This window comes from Gavialis gangeticus, unplaced genomic scaffold (assembly GCF_001723915.1).
Source record: "Gavialis gangeticus isolate Ggan-Ray unplaced genomic scaffold, GavGan_comp1, whole genome shotgun sequence".
In the NCBI taxonomy this organism is placed as follows: Eukaryota; Metazoa; Chordata; order Crocodylia; family Gavialidae; genus Gavialis; species Gavialis gangeticus.
Genome location: NW_017728993.1, coordinates 20,483,078 through 20,502,741, shown reverse-complemented (window position 1 = coordinate 20,502,741; position 19,664 = coordinate 20,483,078). Strand labels below are relative to the sequence as shown.

Here is a 19,664-nt window from a genome sequence, read left to right as displayed (position 1 = left end):
TTTTTTTTTTTTTTTTTTTTTTACTATGACTACTGAAATAATAATTTGTCTAGCTTTTCCTTAAGGTCCCCTCAGAAAACATTTTACCCTTCCGTTCAAATTATCCAACCACACAAAGGAAGTTCCAATAGAAATTAAGAGCATGGCTTATATCAGGGTAGTTCAATGTTAAAAGAAGAATGTTTAGGTATCTTAAAGCTACAGGAAACAGAATTCTTGGGGAGGAAGAGAAATAAAGCTCAAATCAGGGAGCTATATCTGACATTAAGACATCTGATAATTAAGTGAACATAACACACTTCCGTAAATAAAGTAAAAATGTCTATCAGTGAGCACTTCCATAGCAAGTCCTCTAGACAGCTGAGCTTTTATGAATATGAAAACTCCAAATTCAATACCTGCTCTTCTCCACAAAACCTAGTCTCACCAGCCCATCATGAAATAAGACACACCACAGAACATTTATTTCATCTAGTTACAGACATGAAAGGGTCATTCAATCCCAGCACAAATGACATTTTCTTTGACTTTGTGCTAAAATCAGACAAACTCCAATCCAGTATATAAATTCTTTTGTTGCTTAAGCTCATGTTAAAATGTCTCCACCATTCAATTATGGACTCAAAAACATCAGTAGTAGAAAACCTTCACTTTCTATTACACATTTTCTTGCATAAAGAATCTTTATTCTCTCTTTCAGTATTTTAAATCTTCTAAGAATACAAATGTCATTGAGAATGTAGTGCTTCAAAAGTATTTGTAACATGTGTTAAAATAACTCTGTAGCACAAAGATAATTTCCATCTGAAATTTCCCTTTGTGTGTGTAAAAAGATCAGCTATTAGCTCCTGTTAGAAATATTTACAAGTCAATAAGACACTAAAATTATGGGGTTTTGTTCTCTTTAAAAAAGCATGGAATTAAGAGTGATCTACTTGATCAAGCTCAGTAATAAGAAATCATTTGTTCATTTTAGATAAAAAATACTATGCAAGATAGGAACAAAAGGTCATAAACCCAAATGAATTTAAAGTTCAGTTCTAAGAAAACGCTTTTCAAAGTACAGTGAAAGCTTCTCCTACAGTGAAGTGAATATTGCACAGAATTTCACTGTCAGCAGAGGCTCACTATGGCCTGGGTCCTGCAGAGAAATCTGCCCATGTACAATCCTGTTGACTTCATGCACAAAAAAGTGCATCTGTAAAACCAAGATCTACGCTGAAAACCACAGCTGGCACATTTCAATACATTGCAACAACTTGTGAAATTCCTTCTGCTTCACTGTGAACAGATCTCCATTTTATCCAAATTCACTTCAAGAAAGTTACACTATATACAGCAATTTGACAAAACTGCTTCAAAATAAGAGTCAATAGTTCAGACTGAAATTCACGCCAAAAATCAGCTTTTCCCATCAGCAAGAATGGTACACAAATAAAAAAACAACACATAAGGAAAACACTAAGACTTTATTAAAAATCCAAAATTTATTGCAAATTGTACTTTGCTTCCCTCCTTTCTTCATTTTTACATGATTTATTGATATCCATGATTTTTTCACAGATGTACTTGTTGACTTTGGAGAGTCTCTGTGCAATTTCCGTTTCATCCACAGTTTCTTGTGCTATTCTGTCGTACAAACATTCTGGAAGAAAAACCAACAAAACAAATCAGGGAGACAGCAATTAAGGATTTTTAAAGAAGACAGTTTAGTCCCTTGCTGGATGCTAGTAAATAAAATATGCTCAAGGCACTGCAGAGCCAGCACTTTCTAAATAATTTGTAAGTTTTAAGTCAAGATTCTGCTGCACAACCAAAGTGTTCTTTGATTCACTGCTTGGGTCATCTATTTGCACAGGCTAATTTTTGCCACACTTGAAATGTTGGCACAATAAGATCACCAATTACAACATGACCACATCACACTGGCTCCAGAAATAGAAACAAGGCTAAGTCCAAACCAAGATGTCACTTCTGCCCATTCTGTCACTGATGCCAGCCTTAACACCTCTATGTGGGCTCATCTAACATCAGAACCTCCTCCCACATATGGAACATCCTTACTAAAGCCAATCTACTCTGCTCTCCTTTAAGTTACCTATACCTTTAAGACAGTGGTGTTGGCAAAATAATGGTTAGGAGGAGAAGCAGCAAGGAGGACAAAGATGACGTTTGTTCAGCTTTTTAAAATTAAGATGCCGTACATCATACATTAATATGGCCATATCACTCTGGTAAGTCTCTTCCCCAGCCTTTGTATCCTACTTGCTTCAAGAGAGTATCTGGGGTGCAGGTGACTTTCCTGTGTGATTGTACAATGAGGTACACTACAGTCTCTACTTGAAGCCCCCAAAATCAACAATAAACCCTAAAAATGAGGATCTGAAAACACTCTCCACTGTCCCAGAGACACTCTGCACTTTCCAGGATCAAATGTGTTCCTATATAGTCAGAAACAGCATAATACTTTCAACTTCTTAAAAATAGATAGATGTTTTATTATACTTCAGTGTAGCTGGAATAAGCTCTATTGTTGTGCAGGCTACTAGTAACAAATGGCTTCCAAGATTGATTAAACCTCTGCTTTGCTTTGCTTAGTAATCAATTCCAGCAGCCATTTATTGCTTCATATACTAGAAAGCTATAGAGATTATCGCTTAATTAACAAGGTTTATAACATTGCTAATGCATCGTATTAAAAAGTTATGAAAATTAAGTACTATGCATGCTTTGTAGTTCATTTTGAAACCTCTCAGAAGTTTTATAAAAGGTTATTTTGCATTAACAAGGTTTATAACAGCGCTCATGCATCATACTTTTTATAACTTCTTTATAATATACTACACAGCAGGGATTTTTAAGCAGCTAGAGATATTAGCCATATTAAAAGCTAATTCTGTCTTTTTAAAAAGTATTTTAAATAAGGTATTCTGGGACCAGAAAACACTGGAAGCATCTGAAACAATGTGAATTTTTATGGACTTCATTGCTTTATATTGAAAAATTTATTGGATATTAAATATAAATAAATAAAACCAATGGGCATGCAGGCTGATAGCTGGGATGCAAATATGCAATAAAATATGATTTGAAATAATACTGCTAAAAATGAGGGGTTTAACTGAAATCCTGAGAGACTCACTGTGTTTAGAGCTGAATATTACAGCATTACAGCAACTTGAAAACACACCTTTCAGCTATAGTTAGTACCAAAAAGGTGGTATCGGACAAACCTATTCAAGGAACCTGCCACATAAATACTGACTAGCGTGAGACTTAACACACAGCTGCAAACAAGAGACGATGTGTAAATGCAATCAGTCCCAAAGTGACCCCAGGGAACCAGGGCAACAGAGATATTCCAGCAGGTCCTTCCCTTTCCCCCCACCCCTGTTTTCGAGGGCCATATAGGGGTGCATCTACATGTGAAATTAATGCGACACAATATGCGCTGGAGTTTATTGCTCCTGGGCACTGCATTTACATGTGCACCCAGGACCGCAGCACAGTGAGCTGGGTTGGAGCAGGGGGCCCAGGGGTCAGCCTACACAGCCTGGGGCTGCTCCAAACCAGCTCAACGGGCTGGCTGGGGCACGACGGGCCTTTAATGAAGATGCGTCCTAGGGGTAGTAATTTACTGCTGACATATGGCTGCTGAACTGGGAACTGAAACCAGTGAGCTGCGTCAACTCCTTCCAGGCCCCTCAGTAGACAAGAAGCCCTATTTGTGCCTGTATAACTGGATCCCATATCCAGTTAGTTTGCAGAGATTGTCAGAAGGAATCTTACCCCTTTTCATGGGTGTCTAATCCAAGTTACCAGACGAGTGAAGCAAGTCCCTTCCCTTAATTTCCTGGCATTCCTCCATTTTTCGTAAAACCATAATTTTTAAACGTCCTATCTGATCACTTTCGAAATTTCAGGGATGTCTCTGGGTAAAGTGCTGAACCCTGTTGGCTTTGGTGAAGATTGGAAAACCAAAAAAACAAGCCAGATTTAGAAGAAACTCAGATTTACAGACTGTCTGATGATGGACATAACAGAAACTGTCTGCTACATCCTGTTGAGGCAGACTCGTGTCAGAACCAGCAACTTAACTTGCTGCAAGGGGAGACTGTATAGGCTGAAGTTTAACAGAAAAACAGAGCCTTAGGAGGAAGCTAAATTGGGAACTGGGAGCAGGGTGTCTAAAGAAAAAGTGAGGAGGAAGGAAAATAATATGGGTGGATGGAAAGCAAGAGAGACAGCTGTTGGGGGGTTAGTATAAAGTATGAACCCAGAGGGAAGAAGGAGTGCTAAGGGAAGGCAGGGACATGGGGGGAGGTGTAGGGACCAAGGTTGTGTGTGAAAGGGTGGTGATGTGGAAAGCAAACACCTGGAGACTGACATAGTGATGGAAGAGAGGTCTTGGAAGGGGTAGCTGAGAATGGTATGGGGGAGAAGTGTGGAGAAGGGTGGAGACCAGAATCTGGAGGCTGGAGGAGTTGGAGATAGGTCTCTGTTGCTTTTCCACCATGATCAGCACAAGCCCTCATCCCCAAGAAATGGCTGCAATCAGAGGGCTTTCTATGGCATCTTCTTCTGCCACCTATATATAGCACAGACATATTAAGCTCTCATTGGATTTACAGTTCAGGGTGTGGGGACAAGAAAATACAAGACTTGCCCTAGACCAATACAAAAGGAGTACTGGTGGAGGCTAGTGACATGTGGTGCAAAAGGAGCCTGATCAGATGCACCCACTAGGCTGCAATGCTTAACGGGTTGATGGTTCAGATACAAGGTATTAAGCAGAGATGACAAACAAAATAACAAGATTCTTGTTTTCTGCTTTAAAGATACACTGCATGGAAAAGAGACCACTACAATAAAACGTGGTAACTTATTGCTACCTGTATACAACCTGGGATCTCAGCACATCTCAAGTATTTAAAAAAAGAAACAATTTTTCCCGATGCCCTCCTCCTTCAAGCTTGTACAAGAAATAGCTTGATAGCTTTTAGTAGCAACTAAGCTCTGCAAAGAGATCAAGAGGAAGCTACTAGCTTCTTGCTTTCATTCCCCATGTACCTTCTACCTTTTACTTATTCTAATCATGCAAACTCCTAAGCATACAATTCACTGTTCCAGAGACTGACTATCCCCCATTAAGTTAGAACCCCTTAGGAAAGAGGTAAGTAGGCTCACAAGCAGTATGCCCAAAGTCTCTCGTCTTAAGAGACCATAATCTATTTATATTCTATAGTAGTGGACACTTTCATGCAGTGATTTGATAGAGGAAAAACATTACAATAACAGCTAACAAGCAGAACTATAAACCCACTGAATCAGTTACCTATAATTCAGACTGCTTTGATCATTTCCAGGAACAATTACTTTGCTAAGTGACTACTCATGTCTCCTGGGGAGAATTACGCAATTATCACCAGTAGAAACTGGTGGGGGACAATCACAGTCACTCACTGGGTTCATTACAATACAGACACTATGCCATTCTTTACTTCTTGTGCTACAACTGCACTGACAGGCCCCAACCAGCATTGCAATGGAAACCTATACAAAGGCAGCCGCAGTCTCAGCCTCAAAATTCCTATAATCTATAGAAACCATGAGACAAAAGAACTGGGCATAATAAATTATGGCAGTTAGGGTGAGGAAATGGCAGTAAGATCACATAATACAGGAATGATATTTCCCACTTCCAAACTACAGCTGCTTCCAAGGTAGAATATAGCAGCTGTTTAACAGCTCAGAAAAACAACACAGAAAACCAAGACACAATAATGCATCTCACTGAAGCTGCTGAAGGAACTTTAGAGGGCACAGCACTTCTTAGCCATAGTGGAATTTGGTCAGGACATACTAGCTAACAACTTAATCTTGGGAAATATTTCACCAGGAATTGGCTCAGTTCTGACATAAGGACAAACCTGTAGAACCACAGAAGACGGTTAGAAGGGAATGTACAATGCAAGCAGGAAGATGCATGGAGACTGAACTTCATAATGTATTTACAATAAAGGAAAAGCCCTGCTCTTTCTCAGCAACATGTATGTAAACCTGAGTATCACCACGACTTCTCTTGACAAAATAGGGTCAGTAATCTACATTTTTGGTCAAAATCTACCTTAAGTCTAGTTGCTGCTATTTAACTTCCTCTAGTGCAAATGGGGAAGGGGAAACAAGGCTGTTTTTCATCTCCCCTTCAACCATGTATACTTTATAGAAAAATGAAAAGGAGTTTTTTCCCATACAAACATTGTGAAATGAGCGATGCTTGTCAAAAGAGCATACATGTAGAAGGAACAAAGGCCAGTCAGTTAAATAATTTTCCTCAAAGCTTGCTGTCCTCAAAACCCATCCTACCTAGAGTCTGTCTGCTGGGAAGTGATGAACACCCTGACCCACCTCTGGCATCAGCCTGCAGAAAAAGGTCCTTTAGGCATTGCACCTTGTCCAGCTATTGAAGCCTCCCCTGCTCTTTTGGGGACAATATGCTTTCAAAAGTAGCTTTTAATAAAAGTTTTTAGTGATGGGAAGATGCATTGCTCCTCAGTTCAGGGTTTAAACTCCATAGCACAGAACTAGTTTTCAAGAAACTTACCTCTGACGATACTTAATTTGTGAGGTGAGAGAGGTGGCTTGGGAACTGCATCTTTCTTTTTTTTGGTTGCAACTCCTGTGACACTTCTGTTCTTAAGAACATCTGTTCCCCAAATCATAACCGCTAGATTTTTTGTGTACTTTGAATCTCCTTGTGTTACTTGCAGCTGGTGCCATTTCTCCTCATCTACCCAGATTCCACTGCCAAGATGGACCTAGAAGGTAGTAATGACAATAATCAGAACTTTGCAACTATAGTATGTAGTGCATAACCATATCCAAGTGCTGTATGAACAGTAGTATTAGGTACTATAATAATAGTAATTAGGGTTGAGCAAAAACTCTAATCCTGAACCCTTTCCAACTTTGTGGGCCTGGAAGTTCAAGTCAGCCTCTTATATTATACAGTTCACTTCCCTCTTTGTTTTTCCAGTCCTCTTACTCTACTCATATGTTATAAACCCTCCCCTGAAAGATTATGATAAAAGAAACAAATATTAGAGGGGAAAAAGACAAGCCATCAAATCCAGTGCTATATTTTATCTACATTTAAGGTGCGAATAGTAAACATTTTCACCAATTCAGACTATTCTTTCTTGTTCATCCTTACTTATGATCTGCTGTAGGGCAGTTGGAATGCTGTTCTACAGAATTTTGTGGGGTTAGATATGGTCTGGTAGGATTCTCTTCTGTGATGGAGAAACTCCTCTCTCTGTCCCAGAGAATGGAAAGCATTTCAAAATAAAGACAGAAGAGGCTGCAGCATTTATGAAAAATGTTGCACAAGGATGCAAATAGATAAGGGGAAAATAGATTCATATGGATACAAGTCAGCAACATGCGTCAGTCTAACCTGAGTGTGAAGAAATTGTTCTATCCTTAGAATTAGTACACAAGCTTCTCTTTTGCAAAGAGAATAAAATTTATTCAAATCACCCTTTGAGAGGTGTTGAGAAGGGAAGTACATTATGAGCCAAATTCCATTCCTGCTGACAGAACTCAGATTGAAGTAAGCTGGAGACCCCCAGTGTTCAAATTACTGGCGTCAGAGGGAAAGAGATGAGCTTCAGCCCCCTGAACGACCTTTAACTAACTACATGTTAACTATAAACCTTCTGAGCCCAAAACAGTTTGCACATTCCAAAATGCCACAAACTGCATCTTGACATTTGTCCTTTCCTACTACCTACCATGGAATACTGCTGCGTTGGAGAACTGCAACAATATTTTTGCAAAACAGTAAAAGGAGAATTGGAGTGTGTATGTTTCCTCCCTTGTAATTCTCAAAGAGTACAAAATCCCAAGTTACAGAGGATAAAGTGTTGTTATATCCAAGAGTCAGGTTTCACAATACTCACTGAGAAAAAGGCTTCTTAACTTTTACATTCTAAAAGAAAGTGTTTGCCTCCCTATGATGGACAAACCCCAAGCAAACAGCCTAATGGTAAAGCTAATCAAGGTTGTTTTTAACATTTTTCTCATTCATATAAACATTTTATCAGTGCTACTAGTAAAGGTTCTGCCCAGAACCTACGTAAGTAACTATTATTTATGCAAATAGCTCTATTGATTTCACTGAATACTGCCCAAAGATACTTTTAAAAATGATATAAAGCCCAATTCCACAGCTTCTATTTAACCAAATTTCTGTTTTACTTTAACAGGAGTTTCTGTTGAGCTACAACTGCAGGCTACAGTCTAAAAACAATTTTTACTATGACAGCATGCTTAAGTTGTAAGTAACATTGTTTAAAACCTTAATAGAAGAAATGTCAACACTCTAGTTACCAATTACTATATGGTAATCAAGCGAAGAGTCTCGCTTTGCTAAAGGCATGAGGACATGAAGCAAACTGCCTCTTCTGAGTAGATTTCTTGATAATTATATGTAGATGAAAAGGCTGCTCACAAGCATGTACACTATTTACATTGTTTTGAATACATTAAAATATTCTAATCATGAGCAGTTATTTTAAAGAATGTGACCATACAGGTGGAGAAAAATGTTACAGACAGATAAGCAGATTACAGAATCCCTGTGACAGCTATACATTCTCTCTCCTTGTCCTCCTCCATTGTTGAGTCTCTTTATAATTAATTTAAAAAAAGAATAGGTTCTTTTGGCTCCACCTTCACATTCTGTAAGACAACTCCCGTCACAGTCAGCAGCCAGAGCTCAGTGTTGATCCGATTACAGGATTCGTTTGGCCTTTTCAAATGAATACCAGTAACTATCCCTAAAAAATGAATACAATGCAGTTTAGAATATTTCAAGGAGATTTTAACTAATGAAAGATTAGTAGCATTCTGAGAGTACTGAGCTCTAGGTTTCAATAAAACCAGAATGCCTCCTTTGATTAGAAAGCTAAGTGCTATGTACACCATGGTACAGCAAAATGTTCCACACTACCATGCAGATTCATTTATAATATAGGTGTCTTGGTCTCTTTAGTCTCTTCAAAGACCATAAAGTGTATCAATTATGCATTAGCTTTATTTAAAATTGTAACAAATATTTTTAAAAGATGTGCATTTCAGTCAGACTGTCCACATTGTGAGGACTCTTAATTTATTTCAAGGAAAAGTTACGCAAATAAATATCTGTGGTCACAGCAGACTATTTGACCACAGGAGTCCTATGTTCTCTTTTCTATTTCCAGCTCTGTTACTAGCTTGCTGTGTAATGTTAAGCAATTAACGTAATCCCTCGTGTCTCAGTTTACCCCTCTGTAAAACGGGCGTGATACTCACCTACTGCTCTCAGAAGTATGTGAAACCTAATACTCCACAGTTTTGAAAGTATTTCGTGATCCCTGAATCAAAAGCACCACAGGCGAGATTGTCTGCCCACTAAAGCTAATGGGAGTTTTGCCACTGATTTCAGTGGCTGTAGGATCTAGCTCCAAGCATGAAATAAGAACAAGCAAAAATAAACTCAGGGCCAGAACACCACAGTGACAACGCACATCTGAGATGCATATTTTTCATAAATGCCACAGGCTCTTCTTTCTTTATTTTGAAATGCTGTCTATTCTGTGGGGCAGACAGAGAAGTGTCTCCAACACAGGAGAGAATCCTACCCAGATCAAATTCAACTCCATTAAAACAGCACCTCTACTGCTCTGTAGGTCATAATTAAGGATAAACAAAATAGTATTAATTGGTGAAAACGTGCAATATCGGCACCTTAAATGCCTCACCAAAAACTGCTTGTAGTTTTGGCAATGGAAACAGTCTGAACCCCAAGGAATATGTACATGCATAATGAATGGTACAGAGTTTTTAGTATTGGTTGAAACTACAGATTAAACTGCTTCTCTGACAGAATCACCAAGGAGTTGATAAAAATGGCGCACAGATTTCTATGGGAGAAGGGCTTAAAAAAGACTACATCCAACAGTACAAAACATCTCCTGCTCCATCTAATAGAAATATATGGGCAGAACAAAAGGTGAGCTCTGTGACATACATTACATTTCTGCTAGCAATGATGGGAAACCTACTGACAAATCAAAGGGAATAAAGCTTATTTTATGCAGTATAACTGGGAAGATACATGAGCCAATTACCTGTAAGATTCTGACTTTTTTTTGTCAAATAGGTACTGTGTAATGGGAGACCTGTGGCCTTATTACCAAGTTAGGGAAGAAAAAGGAAGCCTGCACCTTTAAAAGAGTAAGTGCCAGCTGGGGCCTACTTTCCTTTCAGATTATATAACTCCTGCAACAGACTGAGTGTGTCCAGTCACCTGGAGGAAGGAGCCTGGCATCAAGCTGGGAGGATGGTAAGGAATGCTTTGAGGGATGGGAGACAGAAAAGGCTGTGCCATGTGGGACTGATTCTGGGAAAGACTGCAAAGGGCAGCAGTCCTGGGAGAGGGGACTACCCCCATCAAGTATGTGGGCTCATTTAGGTTTGAGAACTGTGATCTCTTGAGTTAGAAAAAGACATCAGGGGTATAAACTACAATAAGTCCCGAGGCATGGGGTGGCTGTAAGCAGCATAGGCAGGCTGCAACTGTATAACAAGAAAGTGCAGTCAGGAAAGGTAAGACAGGGCTACTGGGGTTGTGAGTAGCAGCCCTACTGGGGATTATCAGGATAGCAGACAGTAGTGTTGAGCGATGGTCTCTCTAAGGTGTGGTGGCCTGTGAGCACGTTGTTTCGAACCATGAGCAGCTTAGAGGAAACAATGATGCCTGCTGTGTTTGCTGGAGGTCCCAAAGCTAGGCATGCCCAGGAAGAAAGGCTGTCCAGGAAGCCGGCTACTAGGCTTCTCCTCCTAAGGGATGGAACTTACAGCTCAGGAGTCTGGCTGCATGCACCGTTGCTGCCTTCTAGTCATCTTGCATTTGCTTTTCTGGGCTCCCAGGATCAGGCACAGGGAAAAGGAGAAGGAAAATGTGCAGCAGCCTAGAAAGCCAGGGAGCCTTTTGTCTGGCTACTGCCCATGTTCAGGCAGATTTCTCTCTCTCCAACACAGCATCGGAGAGAAAGCGGCTGCAAAGATCCCAGCCCCCCACCCCAAGAGAGCCTGGAGCCGATGATGAACGTTACAGGACCTGGCAGGTCAGCCAGTGGGCTCAGCGCACCTCTGAGGCAATGCTCATGTGAGCCTTGGTAAAACACGACTGTGTCCCCGGACAGCTGCCTCCCACCTTCCTGGGACCAGCTGCACGTGGCTGTGCCTCCGCCATCATGTTCTGCTCGGCGCAGGCTGCTTGGGCTCATGCCGCCATCTAGAGCAACTGGGCAGTCCCCTGTGCCAATCCCTGCCAAGAGGGCTCAAAGCTCCCCACAGGGACCGTCAGAAATCCATAATCATCACCCTTTCCCCCTCCGAAAGATCAGGCACCTTCAAGCTGGCAATCCTGACTGGGCGTGCACGGGTATATCAGTGTGCCTGCCCCTCTCCACATCTGCAGCAGCCTGTGGCCAAGTTGGGGCAGATGCACAGCATTAAAAAGTTACTGCACAGCAAGATTTTTTCTTGTGCGTGGTTGCGCATGCACGCAGCTTAGAGGGAAGCTCGGTCTTTAGTGGATTACGGCTGTATCTCTGAGAGCACACTCTGGGTGCAACAAACTAGAGCCTGAGTAATAGAGACAGCTGGGAGCCCTAAGAGTGGTCCAGAGGCCTAGCAAGTCAGAGATAGAGTATAATAGGCAGGCACCCTGGGAAAAGCATGAAGCTTGACTACTGATGGAGAGTGCAGGACCCCAAGAACGCAGTACAGCACGTGGAAAGTCTGAGAGTGGACTGTAGATGTAGTGGGCTACCAGTCCAAAGAAAGGACTCTCTTTGGAGAGTGGACCCTATGATGTGAGAAAACAAGGAACCAAAGCAGATGTCTTCCAACCTGGCCTGAGGGCCTAAACCATTTATAACATCAAAGATGCAACACGTGAGATGCCATGCATCCAAATAGCCTAGGAGTCAGACCAGCAGTGGTGAGCCTTAGGGAGCAGAGCTGAGTTTAAGGGTCCCACTGCCCAAGCTATCCCACTGTCATTACTTCAGCTTCACATTCAAGGAACAAATGAAAATACTGCTGCAATCACTAAGTGTTGCTCTTACAGTGTAATGTAATGTAATGTAAAGCACGTTTTGTTGCAATTTTATGTTAATAATTATTAGGGCCCAGAGAGGCACATGGAACCTCAAACAAACCATTTTCTGCAGGGTTCTCCAACTGCAGCATTAAGTGCACATACATGCAAAGATTGGGAATTTTTATTGGCAGTTCTTCTATGAGAAGTGCTTTTTGCACGAGAAACAAAACATTAATTTAATGATAATGGCAATAACTATAAAACTAGATCTGGGTAGAAGAACAGACAATCTGTTAGGTATGTGCAAGTCTGAAAACATGTATCTGAGAGGTTCTGTCAACTGCAGCTAAATAGTTCTTCACCCAGAGCACAAAAACTCCTGGCTCCACTGAAGTTAATGGCAGAATTCCTACCAAAGTCAACACAGCCAACATTTTTATCCTTGGCTTGAAAAAAATGTCTGACTGATCTCAAATGCAACCCAATCACTTAGGACCTCTGCAGTCAAACTCCAAAAACCTAAATGCACTAAATGATCCTTTTAAAACAGAATATTTCTGTTAAACAGACTGATTTGATATTATAATGTGGATTCTTGCATTTAGTATGATTTCAGGGGATTTAAGTGCACGGTGTATTTAAATTCATGCACGTTGTATAGCTGTGTACATTTATTGTCTACCTTTGCTTTCCTGAAGTAACTTGATCACTCTTAACAATCAGTTCCAAAAACTGTACCTGTCTTTTTCCCAGTGATACTACCTTATTTTGTGAGAATTTCACGAAAATAGTAAAATACTAGCAGCTTATAGTAAAGGTTCCAAAGTCATGTGCATTTGGCATGAAGACTACTTTGTATCCAGCTGAAGAAGTGCATTTAACTTGTTAAATACCTTTCCATTCTCAAGTATATACTTGTCCATTACTGGGACGGGGGCTGGAAAATAAGTTGATGTATTTGCTTCCTCGCTGTATGTCTTCTGTACCTCAGGCTCAGGCTCAATTGATTCTGGTTTTCCTTTTTCAAGCTCTATGGCAGGACCTAGGCAGTTAAGAAAAAAGATCTGTCTGCTGTCCCAAAGAATGTGAAATTCATCATTTTACTACCCAGTGGTCAGCACATGTTAGTCACGTTCATTTTAGAAGGGGAATGATCCAAACTTAAACACTGCCTCAGAATACCCCCAAGTAAAATCTGGATCCATATTGTAAACACTCAGAACTAAACAACAATGCTTAAAAATAAAGATAAGCGTATATCTGGGCAGTTCAAAGAATACCAGCAAGACAGTTTCAATCCCACCCCCCTCCCCCCACTTACAAGAACTCAGTTGAATGTAGAAACCAAAAGCAACAGCAGTGGTTCCCCAAAGCAGAACTATCATGTAGTCTTTGGAAATAGTGATGTGACGCTATAAGATTTCTCATGGGTGAAAAAATTAAAATTAAAAACACTAAAATATATCTCCCTTTAAGAAGAAATATATATAGTCACAAGGGGCATTTTTTAAACATGCACCAGGTGTCTTAAGTAAAAGCACTCGCGAGTCACGTGTATCCGTGTCCCCTCACTGAAAAATGGCGGTGAGGCACTCTGAACTGAAGCTCATCAAACACATTTTAGTTCAAAACGCCCCACTGCCATTTTTTCAGCATGGGGACACTGATACACATGATGCAGAAGGCTGTCAGAGCAAATCAATTCCCATGCTCTGGCAGACTCGATTAATCAAGTCTGCTCCAACGCCTTGGATTTCCAGCGCATCAGAGCAGGCTCCCCGCATGTCTATAGGAGCCTAATGAGCATGCAGATACAGTCCAGAAAAGGAGGCAAATTGGAGATACCTCTGCTAAAATGCATGAATTGATGAAGCATCCAGCACAATTTTTTTAAAAAAACTAAATTAGAATTCTGATTGCCCAATCCATCAGCTCCACTGATTTTTTTTAAAAATGTATTTGAATGTAATCAACAAAAATTAAGCACAGTTTAAACAATGGAGAATTGCTAACCAGATGTTTGAGGTTTCTAAGGAAGATAATTATTTTATCAGTGGCGCCAGATTTTCAGAAATTGCTTTATTTTCCAGCTCAGCTACTACAAAGTGATCCTAAAAGGATAGAAAAACAATACAGTTTGTGAATTGGACTTTAAAATTTCATTAATTTATAAATGCTACATCACCAGTACATACAGATCAGGGCCCAAAATCTATAAGCAGAGTCATGTAAACAGACCCTTGGGTAGCTAGGGAACTGCCATTAAAGCTACTGTGGGTCTGCACAAGGAAAGTGGTCTGCAAATACAATCTCAGTTCCAAAAGTAATCACCTATTCCCTAGAACCACACAAATAGCACTCACGTTCCCTAGACTTCCAGTATGATGGATTAAAAATGGAATGATTCAGCATTGCATAGTCCAATCTATGCCTTGAATAAATTACAGAAAAAATGAGTCAATAACCCTTCACTCTGGCAATGAATCAGCAGCTCTACCTCATTTTTTGTACATGTACACCAAGTCCTGTCATGCTCAAACCTGGTAAGTCAGTTTAGGGCATCAGTTTACAGCCACAGAGCTGCTGGTGCATTGGAAAAAATAAATCAGTCTCTTGGATTACACCTCTTGGACATTCTCTGTATCTGAAATGATTATGATATAGTTTATTCTTTATGCTGTGCAACATCGGCCTGAAAGTTTATTATGCAATAATTCCCCCCATGTGGCTAAACTATGCCAGTATGCGACACAAATGGTATAGTTATTCTGCACTTGGGTAGCAAGCAAGATGATGAGTTCACTGTCGGCTGAAAAAATCTAAAAGGACCAACAGTTTTTTAGGCAACTGTATTTTAGTGACAAAAAATAAGCTTTGCTAGGAAGAATGGGACCAACAGAGAATCTCCTGGAAGACAGCGTATCTGCACCGTAACTTCAAAACAGTGTTCACAGACACCTGTCAGAACATACACACCAAGCCCCTGTAACACCCAAGTAGACTGAATAGTTCCATTTAAAACTGAGAAAATTGAGTTCAGATGTAGATCAGTGGCAACACACTCCTGTATGGGTGGATGTGGTAAAAATGTCCGGTCTCCTTCCAAATGTCTTCCTGACATCACACCTGAAAAAGCAGGGTGCAGTTACACAGCTACTCTAGGCAGACATGGTTCTTTGGGTAGATGCATTATCTTTTATTAGACTCACTAATAAACTGGAAAAAATTGTTCTTTACAAGCTTTTGGGTACAAACTCTCTCCCTCTGCCTAAAGAAAGATGTTTGTACCTGAAAGCTTGCAAAGAACAATTTTTTCCAGCTATTTAGTGGGTCTAATAAAAGATATCACATCTATCTAAAGGACCTTGTCTGCCTATGTCCTTTTTTGGACCAATATGGCTACAACCAACACCCCTGAAACAGCGGCTCTAGAGCATTTTTGGACCAATATGGCTACAACCAACACCCCCGAAACAGCGGCTCTAGAGCACTTAACTATCTTGAGGCAAACTCAAACGGCAGCCTTTGTTCAGGGAGCACAAAGAAAGTCCTCCTCTGGATGTACATACCCCTGTAATTTGGAAGAAAATTCAGGGAGTGGAAAAATATGTAAGCAAAATTCCTTTCTTCCTAGAATGAAACGTGTCTATGTTTAAACAGTACTTAGAGGTCTTTTAACTGTTTGTTTATAACCAATATATTGACACAGCTGGGGTTTGGTTTTGAGATTTCCCCAAAGACTAGCTGGTAAAAGTTCACCATGGCAGCAGCTCGCAGAAACCACAAATATGGATTTTAACTGATGCTTTACTGCTTGAAAACCACCAACACAAAGCCTGAAAAATGTTTTCTCTTATGCCAAAGAAGTTTGGTGTTTGCCTTTCTCCTGAACATAAAGCTGCATTTAACTAGATAGGCTTCACAGTTCCTTTCACTAACTACTGAAGACTGCATTTTCAGCACAGCATGTTGTGAATTAGACATGCAACTCGCGTTATTGCTTTATGGCTAATGGGAGCTGCGTGCCTAATTTGCCACGCGCCACTCTTTAAATTTACTTTTCAAGTTTCTCTCCTGTTGCAGCTTTCTGTGCTTTATTTTGTATTTAAAAGAGGAAAAGGCATTAGGTGGGAGAAACACATTAGCCATTCCTGGGAGGGCTCAAATATGTGAAGATTATTTAAAACATAGTAAGGATGCAAAAGAAAAGGAAATAGGCAGACAAGGGTCTACACCAGGGGTGGGCAAAATGCGGCCTGCCAGGCCATTCTATCTGGCCTGTGGGACCCCTAAAAAATTTAGAAAATTAATATTAATCTGCCCTGGGCTCCTTGCCATGCGGCCCTTGGTAGCTTGCCAAAACTCAGTAAGCGGCCCTCTGCCCAAAATAATTGCCCACCCCTTGTCTACACCCTTAGACCAACACCGCTACAACCTACACCCCTGTAAAGAAAAGGAAAGAAACCTTTCCAGGTCACCAAGAAATCCTGTTTTTTGTTTAATGGGGCTTTTCAGAATTTACTGACTAGGCACCAGGGAACCTCAGATGCAACATCAACAGGGGCAACGGCTTCCACAATCCTTTCATAATGCCTTGATCACCTCATTCATTCAGGAAGGTTTTCCAGGCTACATACAGCTTCTTGAATGTGTGGTAAAACTGGTTCCCCAGGATCCACTAGAATTGGAATGAAAACATTTGTGAATGTGGGGAATTTGTGTCTTCTGCGCAGTTCAGCTCCCACTGCCACTTGCTACCGGGACTGTTTGGGTGCAAATGCTCATAACAGGCAGACCACTTTGAACGCAGCTTAAGCCACAAGTATTCAGATGTACAAGCCAGTTTACAATATTTTCAACCTCCTAGAATGTCTCAAAAATCGACGTGGATAAACAGGCATTATTGCGAACCTGCTCAGTGTTACGTGCACACACCAAGTTTTCTGTGCTGTGGAGTCTGGTCAGTCTCCCAGGCTAAGTACAAAGGTTCAAAAGGCCTGAGGCAAAAATCAATTCAATCTCTGCAGGTTTTTTTAAGCGGTGCAGACTGAACCGACAACAAGCTGAAGGTACGTTCAGTGTTTGGGTGGCCAAGATGAGCAGAAGCCTACACTGGCTCAGGCCAGGAGCCTGGGAGCACTCCTAGGGCTGCTGAACCCAGCTCAGTGATAGCCCAGGCCTGATTGTCTGCTGATAACAGGTGGGGGCATGTGTCCAGCACCCAATTTCTCCCCAGGCCCTGCCTCTGAGGGGGAAACGCATCCTAGGCCTGCGCTGATGCCCACACCAACCAGCCACAGTCTGCACAGCATGGGGAAAGCCCCCACTGGGGGGGGGGGTTTTCACCCCCCCACCCCAGCCCAGAGCTGGGCTGGGATTGCTCCAGGCCTGCCCCTTCCCAAGTCTCTGCCTCTGGAAACACACACTCCCTTGCATCAGCCCTCCCAGCCAGGGTCTGCCCAGCACAGGGGGCTTTTTGAGACTCCACGGCTTGAAGCCAGGCTCAGATCACTCCAGCCCTGCCCCTTCCCCAGTTATCTGTCTCTGAGGGGAGGATAGGGGGTGAAAACGCTCCCACTCCTGGCCTGGGAACAGACCCCCCAGCCAAGGTCTGCCCAGTGTGTGAGAAAGCCCCCCCACAACTGGGAGCCAGGCAGAGACTCCCCCAGGCCCACCCCCTCTCCAGCTGTCCATCTCCAAAAGGGGGGAGGGGCATCTCAACCAAGCTCCCAGCTGCAGTGAGTGGCAGGCTTTCCTCCCATGCCAGGTAGACCCCAGCTGGAGGTCTGGTGTGGGAGGGGATGTGCATTCAGCAAGGAGGGGCAAAAAGCCCCACAATGGATGCTTTCTCTTCCACCAGACGCCAGGTGGGGAAACAGTGCAGGGTGGGAGCTGGACAGCTGGGAAAGGGGCAGGGATGGGGTGATCCCAGCCTGGCTCCAGCTCCAGCCACCCCACTCCCCACCCCATGGGTACTTAACACTGGGCAAACCCCAACTGGGGGGTGGGGATTCGGTGCCAGGGGAAGTGGGGGGGGTGTCCACCCCTCCCACACAAACAACTGCAGATGTGGTGGACCTGAGCTGATCCCAGCTTAGTTTGCTGGGCTGTGGGGGAGAGGGGAGAACAGGAAGGCAGGAGCAATAAGCTTCCTCTGCCAGGACATTTCCTCCCCTTGCTTTACTGACTGGGACTAGAGGGCCCTGTGGGGATCATTCCTCTGCCCCCCATCCTACCAGGCTGACAGGCAGGAAGCAGAGGTTTTACTGCCTCTGTTCTGTGACAGCCGAGAGTGGGGCCAGCCCTGCTCCACTGGAGCAGACAGCACAGCCCAGGATTGCAAACCTCCCTGGGATGTTGGGGGACTCTGAGTTAACTTGACTTGTGAGGGAATCTAGGACAGAAGTTCCATAAACTGGCTTAACCTAAATCAGTTAAGTCTGATACTACATCCATCCAGGTTTCTCTTAAACCAATTTCGGCCATTTTGAAAGCAGTTTATGCACATTGAACTTCTGTTTTCTTACAAGTTTAAGTTGGTTTCTGATCACTGGTTTATGTGCAACTTCTGTCCCTAGCCCCAGGCATCTCTTACTGCACCACCATCCTCACCCCCTCCCCTGCTCCACCCCTCCAAACACAACACAGCAACTGGCTGCTCTAGTACATGACCAAAACTCTGCTACTCCAACCTCTACTGCCTGCACCTGGCATACCAGGCTAATCTGGGGGAACAGGAGGCTGCCTGGAGCCCTGTTTCTGCATGCCCAGGGCTGCGTGCTTTGCAGCTCCCTACTATGTTTGTCTCATGCTGCAGCTTTAAAAGAGCACCTTCCCCAAAAGCCTTTCAGTTGCTGGCAATGGTCCCTACTTCACAGCATCTCAAGCTGATTTGGGGCAAGGGTAGAAAGGCAGCTGGTAGGAGTGGATGGGAGAGACTTCCTAAACTCCTGTCTCTGGGTTCCTGGGAAATACCGAGGGGCTATGTAAGGTCTCCACATCTTTTGAACAGCGCTTTCTCCAAAGCTACTCATCAGTTTCTTCCCATTCATGACAACCAAGTGACAGTTTCCTTCCATTCAGGAGCAATGGTCTGAAGTTGCAGCAAGGGAAGTTTAGGTTGGATATTAGCAAAAATCTCTCTCACAAGGAGGGTAGTGAAGCACTGGAACAGGTTATGCAGAGAGGCTGTTGACTCTCCATCCTTGGAGATTTTTAAAGACCAGGGTAGACAAAGCCTTGGCTGGGAGGATATAACTGGGGCTGATCCTGCTTGGAGGAAGGCTAATTTCAGATTCTGTGAACTGATCTGGCTTTGGGACATGCCAGACTGATATGGACTGGTAAATACCCATCAGTTACTGGGTAAGTGAAAACAGAGCCACTGCACAATGAACAGTCAGTACCCCAGAATGACTGTCAACGTGAACTGGAGCAAACACAGACTCATAAAAGCTTGTGCCCACACACTCTTTCATACACATATGAGTGTGCACGCACGCGCGCGCGC

At 42.4% G+C, this 19,664-nt stretch overlaps 2 protein-coding genes across 2 annotated transcripts in view; both read right to left on the bottom strand.

Moving 5' to 3' along the window:
• The window catches only part of AGBL4 (ATP/GTP binding protein like 4), a 1,816,099-nt gene that overhangs the window by 653,369 nt on the left and 1,143,066 nt on the right, over positions 1-19,664 (bottom strand). The gene's annotated exons all lie outside the window — the stretch shown is intronic.
• BEND5 (BEN domain containing 5) overlaps positions 1,451-19,664 on the bottom strand; it is a 45,596-nt gene continuing 27,382 nt past the window's right edge. The window contains exons 4-6 of the mRNA XM_019501335.1: positions 13,048-13,196; positions 6,605-6,818; positions 1,451-1,645 (exon numbers count right to left, since the gene is read on the bottom strand). Of these exons, the coding sequence (XP_019356880.1) occupies positions 1,488-1,645; positions 6,605-6,818; positions 13,048-13,196 (521 nt within the window). The 3' untranslated portion in view covers positions 1,451-1,487. The remainder of the gene's footprint in view (positions 1,646-6,604; positions 6,819-13,047; positions 13,197-19,664) is intronic.